General features: G+C 44.3%; 1 protein-coding gene across 1 annotated transcript in view; it reads right to left on the reverse strand.

The window, feature by feature from the left end:
- Window positions 1-18086, reverse strand: part of LAMB4 (laminin, beta 4) — a 42065-nt gene that overhangs the window by 19986 nt on the left and 3993 nt on the right. The window contains 16 exon segments of the mRNA XM_009996787.1: window positions 3-139; window positions 1484-1661; window positions 2629-2749; window positions 3397-3518; window positions 4676-4861; window positions 7722-7872; window positions 8882-8961; window positions 9432-9538; window positions 10317-10496; window positions 11553-11741; window positions 12188-12308; window positions 13104-13318; window positions 13813-13876; window positions 14472-14660; window positions 15324-15397; window positions 16821-16956. Of these exon segments, the coding sequence (XP_009995089.1) occupies window positions 3-139; window positions 1484-1661; window positions 2629-2749; window positions 3397-3518; window positions 4676-4861; window positions 7722-7872; window positions 8882-8961; window positions 9432-9538; window positions 10317-10496; window positions 11553-11741; window positions 12188-12308; window positions 13104-13318; window positions 13813-13876; window positions 14472-14660; window positions 15324-15397; window positions 16821-16956 (2250 nt within the window).

Here is an 18086-nt window from a genome sequence, read left to right on the forward strand (position 1 = left end):
CAGCCGTGGAAGCCGAAGCCGTAGCTGCCCGGCGAGCAGGTGTCACAGCAGCGCCCCACCACGTTGGCTTTGCACTGGCACTGGCCCCCCAGCCTGCTGCAGCTGCCATGCAGGGACCCCTGGGGGTTGCACCTACATGCTGCCAAGGGGAAAGAAAATCAAACCGGGTTTGGTTACCAAGGAGTGCAGTTTGACTGCTCTCATCAATTTGCGGGGTTTACGCTTAAAAATAGGCAGGGGAGAGCTTGATTATTCTCATCAGGAGTTCACCGACCACTGGCTTGGTTCACATGGAGTTCACATCCATGGCTTAGGTGATTTGATGCTGCAGCATTGTTGGTGATGGTGTATTGGGCACCAGCACAAGTCTTGGTGTTGGAGCTGCCACATTCAGGGCACTGACTTCAGCACATGTTTGGGAAAGGACAGGAGAGGCTGTAGAAAAGTGTAGTTCCAAAACTGAGATACCCTGAAGTCTAGAAGGGTCTGACACAAATCTATGCCTAGCATCAGCACTGGACATAACCCACAAGCAGTACTTGGACAGCCTGCAGCTGAGCACTGTTTGCTGCTTTCTGGACACCTTGAACTGACTTGTTGAGTAAGGCTGCTCTGCTAACTCACAGAAGATGTTTGTGCAAGATGCTCAAATGCCAGCACTAGGAAGCCAAAGTGCTGTGTTGCATTGGGAGAATCTCATCACTGTGGGGATCGGGCTAACGGGGAGTTAGCACAGCCCAGACACAAATGAAGGGGGCCTGTGGCTGCAAGCCACATGATGTGTGAGGCACTGGTCCTTCTAAAAATAGATGCTACCAGGTTCGTTGGACACAAGGCTCTCTGAAAGGAACTGGGCACCAGAGTTGTCCAGAAAGGCCTTTCCTATTACTGGAAGTGCCAAGAAGCCAAATTTCTCTGAGCCCAACACCAAGGAAGCTTCCTTAGCCACTAAGCCAAGGTGTCCTTTCTGTGGTGGGTCCAGAAGACTTTCTGGCCCTTCAAACCCCCCCTGCCACTGTCCCCTTGTTGGGACACCACCGAGGTTTTATTGATGAATCTCTTCCAGCACATCAGTTTCCGTGCTATCAGGCCTGGAGTCTGAGACCAGGCATAGAGCTGGCCTGCAGCAGCCGGGGAGAGGGCTTACAAACTCCTCTCTCATTTTACAGCAGCCAGAAAAGTAGGAAAGGTACTGCTTTGGCCATCTGGTGAAATTGCATCTGGTCAAAATGCTCTTCAGAAAACAAACACTGCCATGGTCCCCGTCACACCGCTCCATGAAGCTCACCAGGCGTGATGGCCACCAAAAAGTGTTTGCAGTGCACTCAGGGGGATGTATCCTGCATGTCCATATACCACGTGCTGATCGGTTTCACTTACTTACAGCACCACGGGCTGAGAGATCCCCAGTTAACATTTCCTGCAAAGCCAAGGGAAAACCAGCCAGCGCCCGGACGAGCTGCCTGTGCAGGCTGCCCCTTACCGACGGCGCCGCCGTGGATCCGGGCTGACATGCTCGCTATGAGCCGCGCACACGCCTCGGGCAGGACGTGGGGTCCAACTTCTGATGCAATTTCAACACAGTGATACTTCTGGTACTCATCTAAATCCTTTTCACTGCATAAGTTTTCCACGGAGGCAATCCTGGGAATAAGTCCAAGCTTTGGTGTTGAGAGGGAAAAGAAAATACTTCTGCTTAGACACACTGAAAAACAGATTTTCCCACATTCTCTTACTGTGCTCCACACTGCAAGGACAGAGGCCTGGAGCACTGTGTTTCCAAATCTGCCATTGTGCTGGCTCAGTAATCTGAATTCACATTTATTCTGAAGCTCTAGACATTCCCCAAGTCCTTCAATTAAAAGAGACTGTGTATAAAAAAGTAAGACATAAGACCCCAGATAGATGCTCAGAATTGGTTTTGCTTCTTAGAGGTGCCACGCTGATGACTCCAAAAGCAGTATCTGGCCAAAGTTTTTACTTGTAACACTGAGACAGAGAAAAATCAGGTGAAGGTTCTATGTCCAACTATGGCCAGCAGCTGTCAGGTCCAGTTCTACAGAAGTAATTAGAGGAATGGACTTAAAAATATTTTTCTCAAGAGAAGGACCCAAAACTAACATCCAGTTTCTCAGTTGGTGGAAACTTAGGAAACGTCTTAGAGCTGATTCCTGGGAAAGTACAGAGCTTATTTTACTTTTCCAATGTGATCTTTAAATAGACCCATCATTTTTAATTAGACAATTTAAAAAAAAACAACTAAGTGATAAAGAACTGTATGAATTTATATGCCTAACCACAGCATCTTGTCAGCATATGTGGAATGAGCTCATAATAAATTAGTAACAGATAAAGATACATACTCTGAATCCTAACATAAGCAATGAGAATCACTTGATAAGCTATTATGGTATTGCTCCATGAAAATTAAACCAGATACAATTCTGTCTTTCCATACAAAAACATGCAAACACAGTGCCAATGCAGGTAAGCAGAAGTACACTTCCCTGAATTTCTATTAAAATACACTCTAAATAGTTTCAAAATATTTTTAGTAAGTCTGTGTAAAAAATAAAAATCACATTGATATAAACACAGCCTCAAGGGAATTGTGACAGAACTACTCACTGAGTCAATCAGGATGAATGATTTCATTTTTGGGTCAGAGGCAGAGGGCTGAGAAAAATACACATCCACAGAGTATTCTGTTCCTGGCTCCAGGCAGACTGGAGTTTGCAAAAGTGCAATCCTGTTCAGCAGAAATAAAGCACAATTATAGCCAGCAGTTGGGACAAGGCAAGTTTATGTGATGCTGTGAGCTCTCCCTCCCCTGTGGGGAGCAAACCCAGCCCTGCTGCTGCAGGCTTTGGGAAAGCTGCATGGTTTATGTCTGGATAATTCACCCAGCACAATTTAAACCTGGTGAGATTAAGCTGAACATGGCAGGTTTTGCTACTTCAAGCAAAGGAATGTGCAACTCACTGCCCATGTTTGTCCTTTCCTGTCTCTGTTTGATCCTATCCTCTTGGTTCCTCTCTAATATTTATATAGGTCCAAGTTGAAAAGCTGGTTTTGAAAATAGGCTAGGACAGTGACTTTTCATCAATATTTCCTTTCTATACTGAAATAGCTGCAGCTGGAACTTCACCAAAGTGACAACTGACCCCACCAGGACCCCAGGCTGCTCTCCTGGCGTGAGTAAACCTTTGCCAGGCTGCAGACTAAACCATCAGACTCTTCCTTAGAGCCTACGTAGTGCTGTGGTGTGACAGCAACGGGAAGGGCCACATGTGTTTCTAATACTCCCACTTTCCCACACATTTCTTGCTCTGCAGTGCTTCAGTAACTGATTTGGATGCAGAAAATCTACAGGCAAAAGGACAAGTATAGTCAGACCTCTTAGCTGCTGGGAGAGGCAATGCATGTGGCTCCTGTGAAAGGCCCTTGTTCTTGCAGCCTTGACTTGACAGAACTCCAGCAGGCTGGATGGCAACACTTGCTACCCAGTCTTCCAAGGACTATAAACAAAGGACAAAAATTATGGTCATTTCTCATATCTGAAAAACCCACTTCCTTTTTACCAGGGTTAGTGAAAAACATCTGAATTATTGCACTCTGCAGTGACATCACATATTTTCTCTTTGTTCTTTATAGGAGTGAAAAAAAATAATGTTATTTGTGAAAAATGCATTGTGTTTGCAATGACTAATTGAAGAGCAGAGATGGAAATGGGACCTCAGCTGGTGCAATTGGAAATAATTTCTGTTAAAATCATTGGAGTTGTTTCCTTTCTTAGCACAACGTTGTCCTGGAGATATCCTTCAATATCCACCTCCTCTTACATCTAATAAGGAATAACAAACATAAAAGACTTTGTAACAAATGTCTTTATAATTCAAATGTTTAATCTAATCCTTAGAAGGAAAAAACTACATCAAACCAGCCCACTGCAAAATTGTTCTCACATGTTAAGACACTGGGAGTTTTGTTTGCCTCAGAATAACAGTAAGAGAAGATAATACAACAGACAGACGTAGGATGCCAAGTGATGGGATTGTCCCAGGGAGCTGCAAAGAGAAAGAGCAAGGCATGTACATACACTGGTACCCATAAAACACTTGTCAGTGTTTTTGAAGACATGGGTGAGGACTTGGGTTTTACCATATCTGGGTTAACATATTTCCCTAGACATTTCTTCATCATTGAGAAATTTTGTCCAGGCAAAAAACAAGACGTTGGCTATTTTCCTACAATTTCCACACATCTCAGAACCCAGCTGAAGCAAGTGGAAAGCTGCATAGTTGCAAATGCCCTGGATCCACTCCTCTCTGCCTACATTTTCCTGCCCAAAAAATCCCAGCTAGAAACACAAGGTGCCCATCTAAATGGAGATGCATTTTGCATGTGTCTGATTTGTGAGCAGTGCAAGCAAAGGTACCAAAAGAGGAACTCCAGAAGAGGAAATCTTGGCTGATGCTTAGAAAACACTTGTAAGTGCTGATTTTTCAGATTTGAGTGGAAAGGGCTAAAGGGATTAGTGGAGGGCATGTTGGTCGATAAGGATGAAAAGGCAAAACAAATATAAAGAGTGGGACAAGTTGCTGCATCCTATTACTGACAAAATAGACCCTGCATCTATCACAACATCACAAGACACACAAGATATCACAAGTACCTCAGGCTCATAACGGATCGCGATATCAAAGTCCATGGCAAAGGGAACGTTGCTGATGGCAAATCTGAGCCCGGCTCCGCTGGGAACGCGGGCAAAGCCAGGGCCTGTCCACGTGACTGACCGACCGGCGCTGGGCGGCCTGAAAACCACTGACACAGCCGAGTCCTGTCCCGCCTGCATCACACCCTGCAGAGACATACTGACATTTTCAACAACGCAGAGTCAAATTACAAATAAACAGACTCAGAAAAAAAAGGGAATATTTTACCTTGTTGTTTACTTATTTTGGGCATCAGTCAGCACATTTGCTGAACAAGCTTGAGATCAACCATCAAAGAACTCTCCCAAATACAGGATGTTTAGCGTCACATATAAAGAAAATCTTCCTATAGCTTTGCATCAACAGCAACGAGAGGGACTAGAATAAAACATCCATCTCTGTGTATCTGGCATCTCCAAGCATTCACATTGCAAACCTCAAACAGATTTAGCCTGATTTCATCCATGGCTGGACTTTTCATTATGAGCTGAATAAATACATTTCAATACTCATAATGACAAAGCTGGCAGCATTTAAATGCTGTAGGAACTGCGTTAACATCTTGGTAAACTTGTTGGAAAACAGAAAATGTTCTGGTTTGGTGGGGTTTTTGACTGTGGGACAAGGGCCACAAGAGGGGCTCCGTTAAGAGGCTGAGAAGCTCCCCCTGCTCCAAACCCAGCCAAGAAGCCATTAGAGGGACAACAGATGCAGCTCAGCGATTAACACACAAAAGAACGGATATAACACCCGAGCAGAGAAGGAGGAGAGAACAGCTGTGCTGGGGAAGGAGAGCGGTGCTGGTGGTTGGTGAGGAAGAAGGGGAAGAAGGTGCCCAAGCAGAAGTTTCCCTGCAACCCATGGCGAGATGGCAGCTGTGCCCCAGCACTCATTGAGCAACATGGTGGAACATTCCCTGAAGTTGCCAGGAGGGGTGAACTTGGCCACTGGACTTGGATTTTGTGGCCAGAGGATTTGCTGCCTGTGGACTCTGATTGCGCAGCTTTGGAAGACCCTGGTGCCAGGGGAGTTTGTTCCCGAAGGAGCCCGTGACTCTGTGGGAAGCCCAGGCTGGAGCAGCTCCGGACCTCGTGGGAAGGACTCATGAAGGAGAGGTTCGTGGAGGACTCTCTCCCATGGGAGGGACCCCATGGGGAAGCAGGGAAGGACTGCAAGGAATCCTTCTTCCTGAGGAGGAAGGAGCAGCAGGAACCACCAGCCTGTGAACTGACTCTAAACCCCATCCCCTGTCCCCCTGTGCCGCTGGGGGGAAGGAGGGAGAGAAACCGGGAACAAAGTGATTTGGGCCTGGGAAGAAGGGAGGGGTGGGGTAACATACACAAGCCCTGCTCTTTGTGTTGTCTGTGTCCTGTGTGTGTTTGATTAGTGTGAAATTAAATTATTATTTTTTCCCCAAGTTGAGTCTGTTTTGCCTGGGACCTTAATCGGTGAAGAACCCTCCTTGTCCTTTGTCTCGACCCATGAGCTTTATCCTCCTCATCCCAGTGTGTCTGTGGGAGGGGGGCAGGGAGGGAAAGGGGAGTTGAGTGAGCAGCCATGGGCCTGTCCCTTTCTTGTTGTGTTGGGCCCAAACCATGACATAACATCAAGCCAAGCAGGAAAGAGACAAGGAATCACGACAGAAAATGTTGGAAATGTCTTGCAAGCAAAACAATAAAAAAAGAGGTCTTATCTTTCATAGTGGCTCTTCTCCTTCTAAACAATTAATTGAATCTAAGTCTACAAAGGCACTGGACATAGTAGAGCAAACCTGTCAATGTGAATTATAAAATGTCTGACCCAGCTGTGTACCAAAAAAATTATTTCATTTGTGTCAGGACTGCAACGTCTAGGACTGCAAATGCCACAAGCCCAGACACTTCTCTCTCACAAAATAAAGTTTTAGTATTAGGTGCAATTCTAGGTTCAATTCAAGAACCATTTTACCTGTTCCAGTCCAGATTTTCTTACACTTCGTTTCTTGCTCCTATTTAACACAATCTTTCCATTTTCAATCATAAACTCATAGCCTTGCTTCTGGAAGTAGATGTCACACCTTGGAAGAGCACTTGGTTTAACCTGTGAAGTAATAAGAGAGCATAAGCACCCTCTCAAAAATTCTGAAGGGTAGGAAAGCAGCTAAATTAAAATCTACATTCTTAAAACAAGCTATATTCTCTGATGGGTGAAACTCTAAACTATGGCCCAGCAGCTGCTGGAAACCCTTTTACCTCACCCCCTTAAAATTAACTTGCACTTCCTCTTAATAAGCTATGTCCCAGACATCTGTTTTCCATTTAATTATTGGACTGTAGGATGATTACTGGTTGTAATTATATCTAAATATTTGTGGATGTGACCTGCAAATAAACATTTTTTTATTCTTTCTTCTCTATAGCTTCTGGACAACACATCAGAGAAGAATTGTTTGTAAAAACACAGACAGCAGAAGGGATATGTTCCAGGCTTGTACTCTGCAAGGGGAAAAACTACCACCATGTTCAGGGAGGAAAAAATAAATGAAACTTAATTTTTCTTGAAGCATTACAGATGGATGCCAAATTCCTGAGGAAACTGGGCTGCAATCAGTGCCATTATATAAGGCAGCAGGAACGAGTCCAATGGAGCAGAGAGGAATTTGATTCCTCCCCTGTTGGAGATTCCCAGAAATATCCCAGTTCATGATAGCTGTTGGCAAGTCACTTTCCTCTAGTTTACATGATGAAATTAATTTCTCTAATTCATGGTACACTAGCTTGCATTTGAGGAGCAGCAGGGACAGCTTTGCAGGTCACACCATGCTGAAGCCACTGTCCCTTGGTAACAGTTACGTCCACAAAGAACAAGGCTGAACTGAGGGTGGTCAAGAGACTTGATTTGTATCTTCCTGCTAAAGAGCCACTCCAGCTGCTCCCTGAGCAAGGGCTCCTCTCCTCAGCCTCAGCTCCTGTGCCACCACTGCAGGTGTCCCTCTCAGTATGGCATCTAAAAAGCCAAACTACATACCAAGGGTGCAGAGCCAGACAGGGGCTTTGCATGTTCAGCTTCATAAATGTAATAATCCAGGGGTAAAAAGAAGTAGCCTGGGGCTGGCTCGTTACACTGGCGGCTCACGATGTTGGGAAGACACTTGCATTGACCATCCTTTGGTGAGCACCTAGGGTAAGAGTGGGTGAAGGGAGGGCATCAGAGTGTGGCATGGCTGGGTCCCCACAGCATGAGAGCAGCTCAGCTCCACCCTTGTTTCAGCTCTTCCTCATTTCTGCCACTATTACTTAGCCTCTCCTGTTAAATTTCAGCCTACCACCCACCCCTTCTGTTTCCCCCTTCTGATGTTGGATTTATTCAATGCTACTTTTTCATCCCTGAGGGAGTGCAAAATGCTTTGTCTTTCTCCATCCATTCCATCCATATCTGAAGCACAAATACTTTTGTTTCCTGAGCATTTGTTACTGTCTATTCCTGCAGCTATTTATTGTGACTGTTCCCATATCTATTACTGTATATATCACTATTCTTAAGTATCATGGGATCAGAAGGACCTTTGATGTGATATGTTAATTTTCATATACTTACACTCTTATTTAACACGTCAGATGATTACTAGCTTTGATTTTTACCTGCTCACACGGAGCTGCTCTATGGCATTGGACTATGTGCTCCTATGTCTGAAGTCTAACAGCAGTAGTGAAGACCCCTGGCCAACAAACTCCTGAAGGAACCCAACTCAAACCAGGCTTGCTTCTGAAATTATATATTTTTAATAGGAGCAAATATGACAGAAAAAAAAAAAAAAAGATGATATTTCAAGCTTTTAAAATTGATGTATAAAGCTAAGTTAAAAATGTAATCTCTATCTTACTTGTGATTTCTATTAGTATTAGGGCCTTTGGTTCTTTCAAACCATGCAGTTTATATTTTATATTAAACAAAACTTGACTCAAGCTGATTCAAAGTTGGTTTCAAAAGAAAAAGGTACATCCCCTTCAGAAACACAAATAAATTTCAATGATCCAAACATAACTTTACACCAGCTGTTTGTGATGAAATTAGGCCTACAGCCTATTTTCCCATTTGTACCAAGACTCTGTTAACCTAATTAGAAAGTGTAGCCTAAGAGTTAATAAAAATTAAAACAAAGATAAAACTCAAGAACATCAACTTACAAGTTATTCAGGGACCCACCAATGTCACAGTCACATGGAGAACAGCCATGCAAGCTGTTGCCCAGACCCCAGTATCCTACCTGGGAAAAAAAGAAAGTGAAATATTTTTTTAATGATAGGTATTTAAGTATGTAAAGCACACGAGAACTTATTCCCCATGGTGAACAATGTTCTGGAACACTCCTGGGCTGTGTGCCTGTGCTTGGCCATGGGAGATTGCCTCTTGTACCAGACTGCATGGGCACTCAGTCACTGCAAGAACCAGGTATTTACCCATTTGCTCAAGCAAGTTGCTCTGTGAACAGGAAAAATGGCCTGAAAATATGATTTTGCATTTTCTTTCATCCCTGGGAGTGTTGCTCCTAGTGCAACGTGATGGCACAAACGTTTGCAAGCAGTGACAAAGCACCAGACACGCCAATGCAAAAAGGGAGCACACAGCTGGCACATCATCTTGAATTCTGACCGTTCCCTTTTCTGGCAATGAAGAGGCGTGAGGTGGGACCTGTACAACCGCGGGCAGAAGGAAGAACAAAACCTGAGCACGTACGAGGCACCTGTCGCAGCTCGGGCCGGTGGCGAAGCGGCGGCAGAGGCAGCGCCCGGTGTCGGGGCGGCAGGCGGGGGAGAGGCTGCCCGGGGGGTGGCACCCGCAGCCTGCGGGGACAGAAACCCGCGTCACCGGCAGCAGGGCTGGGGTCTCCGTCCTGCAGACAGATGCTCTGCAAGATGGACGTGCCCTGGCACCCTGCAGCCCGAGGGCTGTCCCTGGGGAATGGATCGTTTTCTCAGGGGGAGCCTGGGAAGCACCCGGTTCCTCGGGACGCTCCCGGGGGGCAGCAGGGGCGCTGCAGAAGTGGGGTGCAGTGGTTTGTTTGCCGTGTGCTGAGCCGCACCACGCAGACCTTGCACATTGCTGGCTGCCAGGCTGTGGGCAGAACCTGCTCACAAGCCCAGGGTGTGCCTGGGTAGGGGCGGGATGTGCTTTCCAGTGAGCTTTGCTCGGAGGAACAGCTGGCTGGAAGTTCTTGGGGCAAGGCAGCAGCTCCTGCCACCTCTGCATTGCACCGTGCAGTGCAGTCTGAGTATCCTAGCAGTGATTCCTGGGAACCCCCCTCTGGCTTTTCAATCACCCCTGTGCTAATTTTGATCAAAAAAATATTGTTGTGAGTTTTAAATTAAATAGAATATTTAACAATGCTTCTATTCACGACAGCCTGACCCATTAGAATAGACTATGTATTCTGCAAGTGATTTTGCATCTTTTCCATCCCAGATGCTGCACCAGGTACATTCAATTACATTGACATTAAATTATATCAGGCAACTGGGTCTTTTTGTGAAGCAGGTAGTATCTGCACGTCGTTATCTGTGCGTCCAGCTGCCTCCACGTTACAAGTGCTTTGGAAAGAACAGATAGAGGGGGTTTACATACGCCGGCAGCCCAGAGGGTCACTGCCACTCAGCCCGAAGTAGTTGTCCCTGCACTTGTCACAGCGCACGCCCTCCACGTGCTCCTTGCACGGGCACCGACCCGCCACCGTGCCCAGGGCCGCGTCCGTGCGGCTCTCGCACGCGCCGCTGTGCAACGTGCCCTCTGGGTCACAGTTGCAGGCTACAGCCACGGTCCAGGAGACAGATTAAAAAAAAGCACATTCAGATAAAAGCATGAAAGCACAACTACAGAGTTGCAAGTAGGCACAATGTCAGGATTCTTGGGAAGATGAAAGACATTCATCCGTGCTCGCTGTGTCGGACGCTTTACGGTTAATACACAGCTGCTGTTAAGAAATACTAGGAGAGTGTTTCCAAGGTTTACTGCTTCTCTGCTGGAGAGTTAGTCTTCACTTTAGTAGAAACATACCCTTTGCTTTGGGTAGAAATAGGGATTACTTGTCCCCTCCCTCCATAGTGCCTGGGGAGGGCCCTGTAAATATAAATTATAATTTGGGGGATGTTCTCATGAAAGCTGCAGGGTAGCAGAGGGATACCAGTTGTGAACCACCCTGCTAATGCTGGTCTGAGTTGGTCATGGCTGAATTACTTCCTGGAAGCAATGGATGCAGCAGGTGACACTGCCTTCATGAGACATCCTGATTTTTTCTAAAGTACTACTCTGACATCTGCCACACCACTTCCCCAGATAATATTTGCTTGGCTCCTTAAGGACTTATTATGCCCACCAATTACTACAATTAAACTACACTCAGAGCATTTTTTCCCCTCCTATGTTAATACTGAATTTAGCTCATCCTTCAGAAGGGCTTTCATGCCTGAAAGCTTATTTTTCTTATATATGGCAGGCATCTAGCAACATTCATTGCTCCTCACATCATTTTGCACACCTCCTGTAATCCCTGAGTATTGCAGAAGCAACAGCACTAATACTAGTCATATTTACACTGATACTGTTCAAGAAAGATTCTAGCCCTGCTGGATTTCAAAGTTCACTTCAGCAATGAGTTGGAATATGCAGCCCTTTTCACAATGCTGGTTCAAGGATGCTATAATGCAACTACTTTATAAAGCAGTTGGGATGCTATAGGTTTAGTAACATTTTTACAAACCTATGAATATTAAAGCATGGGGATACTATAAGGTTCAGAGCAAAGAAATCCAGAATCACCCTGCTTTGAGTCATTCCTACAGATGCTAAAGAAGGAAAGCTTACGGAGGCACGCGTGGGGGTCTGAGATGACTTTGAGTGGGTCTTGGTAAAAGAAACGTCTGCACTGGTCACAGTGTTGTCCTGTGGTGTTATCCTGACAGTCCTCACAAACACCACCACTGACCCCACCACTGGCCTGGTACACAGCCATGTCAAAGTGGCACCTTCCAGAGTGGCCGTTGCAGTTACACCCTGAAACCAAAACAAAAAGTGGAGTATTTTGCACCATGACTCCTACTGATGCCACCCTGCCACCGCTGCTGTCTACCGTTAACATAGGGTCACTTGTCATTCATATGATTTCAATGCCCCAGCAAGATTATAGCTTCCCAGGCTTTGTGCTTTACAACTGGGGAAAAACACTGAAGAAATGACAGAACTGGGCCATGCACCTGGAAAAATACCCATGCAGGTGACTTCCTGATACACAGTGGGAAATACTGCTCCACTGAAGGAAGATCGAGCTGAATATTTGTTACAAAACTTATATATCCTAGATTACTCATTATTGTGGAAATAAATAATTTAGCCTCCCAGAAACCCATCCATCCCATTATGTATTGTGCTGGGATTGCCCTACACCTCCCTCCCCCATCTATTGAAAGCTATTGAAAAGGAAAATAATATGTTTGAGTTACGTTTGCAAGCATTATCTTGTGTCCCTTCAGCTGGTCTCCAGGGAGCATCATTGTAAAAATCTTTACATCTTTCACAAGAAAAACCTTCAGTGTTATGGTGGCAGATGCATCTCCCATGGACCTGCAATGCAGTGAGAACAGAGAGGAGGTGAGGTGACAAGAGAGAAAAAGGAATAGAGGAGAGATCTGCTCAAAGTATGCCAGCAAGATCAGGAAAATTCAAAGCTCTTTGGCTCCCTCAGCTGACGTAATTCCCAATTTATCTTAGTAAGAGGTCTTGAGAATACCTGCAAACTTTAACCAATAAGTTTTAAAGTCACTGAGCAATATTTAGGAAAAGAAGAATACTTCTAGAGATACCAAAGGAGACTACCTCTGTCTCCACATGTCTCTATGTCAAGATACATATTTTCTAGGAGAAAAAACCTCTTGTTCCCAGAAGGAAAGAATTCACAATCATGTTCCCGAATTTTTTAATAATCCGTTTTACATGGATTAGCTTTGCACTATCAGCTATTTGTGCCAATGGCTCCTCTCATGCTGCAGAGCCCCTGAGCCCAGCTGGAGTATGGAATGCACCCAACAAGTGGCCATTCAAGTCTGCACACACCACAGGCTACTTATTGCATTACATTTGCACCATTACAGCTCTGGTATTTTGCTGCTATTTTCAACATGTCTTGTCCCAGTTGCTTTTGAAAAACCACATTAGTGTTAACAAAGAGACAGCTTCTGAGCACTCCAGCTCAGGTTTTTAAAAGAAGAAGCTGTATTGAAATATTTTACAACTTGCAGTTGCAGTTGGTCAATGAAATGGTCATCAGAGAACTTCTTTCTTCTTCTTCCCTCCATCTAATCCTTCCCCCACAATACCAGGTAGGGACTGCCCTTGTTGGAGACAGTGTTAGTGACAAACCATTCCAGACTGATGGAAAACATCTCCCCGCAGATTCTGCACAGGGTCACACTGGCTGGCATGGCCATTGCAAAAGCAGCTGCCCCGCACGACCATCTCATAGACAGCATAGTAGTATTTCTCAAGGGGATCACTGTGCCTTCTTCCAAGCAGAGCATCCCCAAGGGTGTGGAGTTTAGTAAAATTGATCCTTAGGTTTGTCAGCGTAATGAGCTCTGGAAGAAAAGAAATCAAGAGCCCAAGTTCACATGAAGATGAGAAGTATGAAATCTGCAGCTTGGATCAGTCATCCAAAAATTACCCCACACTGAAGAAACAATGAAAATTATATAATATTGGCCAAGACCAGAAACCTGAACAGTGCCAGGGCACAGACCCACTCCTGGCACAGCTGTGTGTTGGTATGGCTGTGGCTAAGGCCAACCTGTATTTTCTCAGTCACACTCTGCCTGGGTTCATGTACAGCCCTGGAACTGCTCCCAAAAGGCAGTGTAGATTGGGCCACTTGATCCCAGAAGGAAAGATAGTCCAGCATGTGCAGAACAAGATTGGCCCATTTTATTTATTAATAAAGACGTCTCCCTAAGGTCTTCTGGTACCTAATTTTCAACATCATTGACTTAGACCAGCCTTAGCCTTTTACCATTTCAGTGTACAAAACAAGCAACACCAGCAAAGTATCTCTGGAGGAAACCTGTACTGTCCATACCTTGAATATATGGCACATATGGATTTTCTATTTCAAAGCTGGGATCCAAAGCTTTTAAAACAACCTGCAAAACAAATGAACACAGCTCTATAGATCACTGAAGCTATTATTTTTGTATATGAAATCTGGAGCCTGGTAGTTACTAATGCCACTTTACTGATCTCATAAAAGAAAAAACAAAAGGCTATGGCTCTGATTCAGTAAGTGTCCTCACCCTTTCCACCTGGCCTTAGCTGGGCAAGGTAAAAAGAGCTTTTGGTGGATTGATGTGCCAGGAGGAAGGAAAAGCAGTGCCCTGGAGAATGATGTAGAGATGGGATCAGAATTTATGAAAGGGATCAAAGGACAGACCCCTGCCTTTAGCAGCAAAGGCTGAGGGATGGTCAAGAACTCTTATGAGGGGGACTTCCATATGAATTTGGAAAGCAGGAAGGAGCAGTATAAGGTTTTGTACAGGGTGCTTTATGAGTTCATTTGGATGTGAAACTGAGGGTAAAGTGCAGTGTTTGTGTTTCCCTCTTACTTCAGAAAAGTCAATAGCACTTCATGTCTCAGCACCTCTATGAGCAGATCTGATGGAGACAGACAAGAGACCCTCAGCACCACAAAAACAGCCACATACAACCTGAGCTCATACAAATACAGACACTTGGCAATACCTCTCCTCCAGTGGAGGGCTCGATGTCTGAATATCTTGAATCACAAATGACGTCTCCTACGCTTTTTGCTGGACCAGGGGAGATGTTGGGAAAAGAAGCTGCACAGTCCTGTGCAAAATATCTAAGTGCCTTCCAGGTCTGACCGAAGTCGGTGGAGCGCTCAACCAGCATTGCCGCGGGCCGAAACGTCTGCAAGAAACATTATTTCAAGAATTATTTAACCAGGTGTTGATAAAATATCTCAGAGGTTGTTCCACTGACATTCCTTTTTGGGGGATGCCAACAGCTGCCAATTAAAATTCTGTGTTTGAAAGCTTGCAGGCTCCCTACAGGGCTGCTGCGCTGGTTACGTGATTCTCTGGAAAAGACGGATACCTCACCTGAACTCTCTCAGCAAAAGGGTATGGCAGACTTCCACATAGGTATAAGATTACTTTCCAAGTAAGGAAGTTTACCATAACAATTTAGGAATTTTGTAGAAAAAAAATTGTAACCATCTGGATCGTAATGGGTAGGCATGAGAAGAGTGAATTAAACTTGAAAGAGCAACCTTGGTTCAGAAATGTCCTTAATGTTTAACTTTTAATTTTGCAATTTCTTTATTTATTTCAGCTTTAATTCTCAGATTTATAGAAAATAGGACCAGAAGGCTCATTAATAGGAAGCTATTCAGTCTATCCTCATCCCCTAAGGCAGGATCAACTATAACTTAAACATACTTGACAGGTGTTTATCTTTCCTGTTCTTACAAACCTCTAAAGATGGAGCCTTCACTGCCTCTCTAAGCAATTTATTCCTGTGGTTAAGTAATTAGTGTATAACATTACATAAAAGCTCTGGTAAAAGATGTACCTTAAAAGTCAGGATAAGATGGCTGAACTGGAATAAAGTTTCTAGGTCCAATCTAATGCTGACATGGTCAACACCTGAAAAGAGATTGAAAATGAAGAGCACAATGCACACATCAGTGGGGTGGCTGAGACAGCTTTCCTGAGGGGAATTCAGAGATTCCTTTTCCAGCACAGCAGCGAGGCTCTCTAGGGCATTCCCTGTGCTCAAGCCTGATGTCCAGCTGGATCACTCTCTCCAGGGCAATGTGATGCTCTACCTTTCTGGCACTCGCACCAGCAATGCTGCATGTCAGTGAGACTGCAGGGATGGTCAAAGGTCCCATTCAGACTGAACTGTAAGTGCTGGTGATGGTAAAGTTCTCAGTTGACATTTTCCTCTACCCAGAAATATATATATTTAAAAATCTATTAAAATAATTTGCTTATTTCTAAGAAAAAAATGAAACAAAATAAAAATACTGAGGTTCTTTCTGCTAAACAGATCTGTTAAACCTTTCTATAATGCTAGAGCTGAAATATTTCATAAGCATAGCTATCACACCAGGTATCTTCCAAAATTATAACGAGTGTGGGCAAAACCCTCATAATTCACACGTTTTCTATGGAGAGTTGCAGGAGCTCAGCTGATATCCCTGTTGTTCACATCTACATGCAGCATTGCAGGACCCCTTCTGACCAGGCTGTACATGAGATCTCATCTCAGAAGAAAGATTGTGAGAGCAAGAAAAGATCCTCTTACAGCTGGCCCACAGCTTTACTGACTTCAATGGCCAAAACTGGTGGCAGTTCCTCGCTAAACTCCATGAAAAAACAAGTCTTATGAATCTTCCTTGGACAACCAAAGTAGGGGTAACATACTATCTTATGCTCTGCTGTAATTTACAACCAGACAAATATTTTTTACGTATCACTGTATATCTAATAAAGTAGAGTAGATGCTATTCCTCCTATCATGCCTTCACAGAGAAACTGTAAGGATACACGAATTGATATCAGTGAAGAACTACTACAGAGAAGCTTGCAACAAAATTAACATGTGGTAATAAGGGTGTTGATAGCCAAGCTTAGTTTAATTATTTCCTAAAATATTCATGTTTTACACTGCAAGCACTTCTTTTTTTAAATGGATATTTGTGTTTTACATGTTGTGTCATTACACATCCTGTCATTATGCATTTGTAGGCAAAAGTACTTTTTGCCAAAAAACAATTTCCCTGAGAAGCAGACACTGTGAAAAACACATGGCCACTGTGTATAACACAGCACTGCCCTGGGTATTCTGGTCAGTTCTTGGAGATAAAATTTGTATATTGAGAAACAGGTTTTCTGAAATCCTATACAGTTACACACCAATAGGTTTAAATCAGTCAGCATTACTGAATCAAAGAATGGATGCATTTTTTTCTCATCTCTTCCTGAAGGCAATGTGATGAATCACAATTACATAAATAAATCTCAGAGTAAAATTATGCAGTAATATTTTCTCAAAGAAACTTACCATTTTCTGACTGCCACCACTTTTTTTTCCTATCAGGCTCAAACGTCGTGATAACATTTTCAATCATGTGACTGTTGTGCTGTGTATAGGGATTATATGGATATCTGGAATCACAGAGAAAGCACTTCTGTTCAGCCTACAAAACAAAACAAACAGGATAAAAGTTTTTTTTGGTCTCTTATCTAAAGATCTGGTGGATGTACACATTTATGTCATTGCAGCATTGGACCCTGGTGTGTTGCTTTGGGTACCTGTGCTTTTAATCCTCAGGCTTTCATATCTAAGGGACAAGTCCAAGAAAATAATCATATGCACAAACTATGCATATAGTAAAATGTGGCCTCAGTTTGCCCCAGGAACTCTATAAACAACACATTTTTTTCAGTTGTTGAAAGGGGATCACAGTGAGAGCAAAGACAGAACCTTGTCAAGGTGTTGATTCTGGGTTTAGCTGCCAGAGGGTTTGTTTTGTAAGAGTTTCTGGGGATAAGTTTGTTTGTTTTTTTTAAATTGAGCTTTCTTCATGTTTCATAAAGACTGTAGAAACTTTCAGCCAGACACAGCAGCGAGGAGACAGAGGGGTTACAAGGTCTTTCAAGATCCAAAGAAGCCTTGAAGAGAAACATTCACTAAATTATTTATGCGTTTTTTTCATCTATCTTTTGCACATTTTCTAGCAGCTTGGAGACCCAGCCAGGAGTATCAGACAGGTGTTATTGTACAAATGGAAGACAAGGCTGGATCCAGGTACAATCTCAGTAGTTGTTCTGGGCAGACACCCCACCACCACTGTCAGTGCCTTTTGTAGGCATAGGGAAACTGGAAAAGTTTCAAAACACCACAAGGGAAGAAAATCAAGATGCCAATAGGATGGAAGGGTCTTCTTTGAAAGTGTAATGAGCACAAGGTGAGGGTGGCAATGATTAGCCAGTATCTCAGTGCTGAATGAGAGGTTTTTGTCTGCAAAAGGGCTTTCAAAGTGAGGGTGAGGAGCTTCTATTGAATGTGGTAAAGAGAGGGACTGATTGGGAGACAATAGGAGAGGTGACAAGGTTGACATGGTGGTCTGGGAGATGACTCCAAGCAGCACGTGATGGCAGCAGGCAGGGCCACAGGGGTGGGTGAACAGCAGTGGCTGCACCAGGGGAGGCCCAAGCTGGGCATGGGCAGGTGGACTCTGAGGTTTGGGAAGAACCTGAGTGTGAGGACTCAAAGATAAGCCAAAGTGGGAGGTGATGCCCAAGCTGTGTGCCTGGCTGGCAGGAA

Source organism: Chaetura pelagica, unplaced genomic scaffold (genome assembly GCF_000747805.2).
Source record: "Chaetura pelagica isolate M959 unplaced genomic scaffold, ChaPel_1.0 scaffold534, whole genome shotgun sequence".
In the NCBI taxonomy this organism is placed as follows: domain Eukaryota; kingdom Metazoa; phylum Chordata; class Aves; order Apodiformes; family Apodidae; genus Chaetura; species Chaetura pelagica.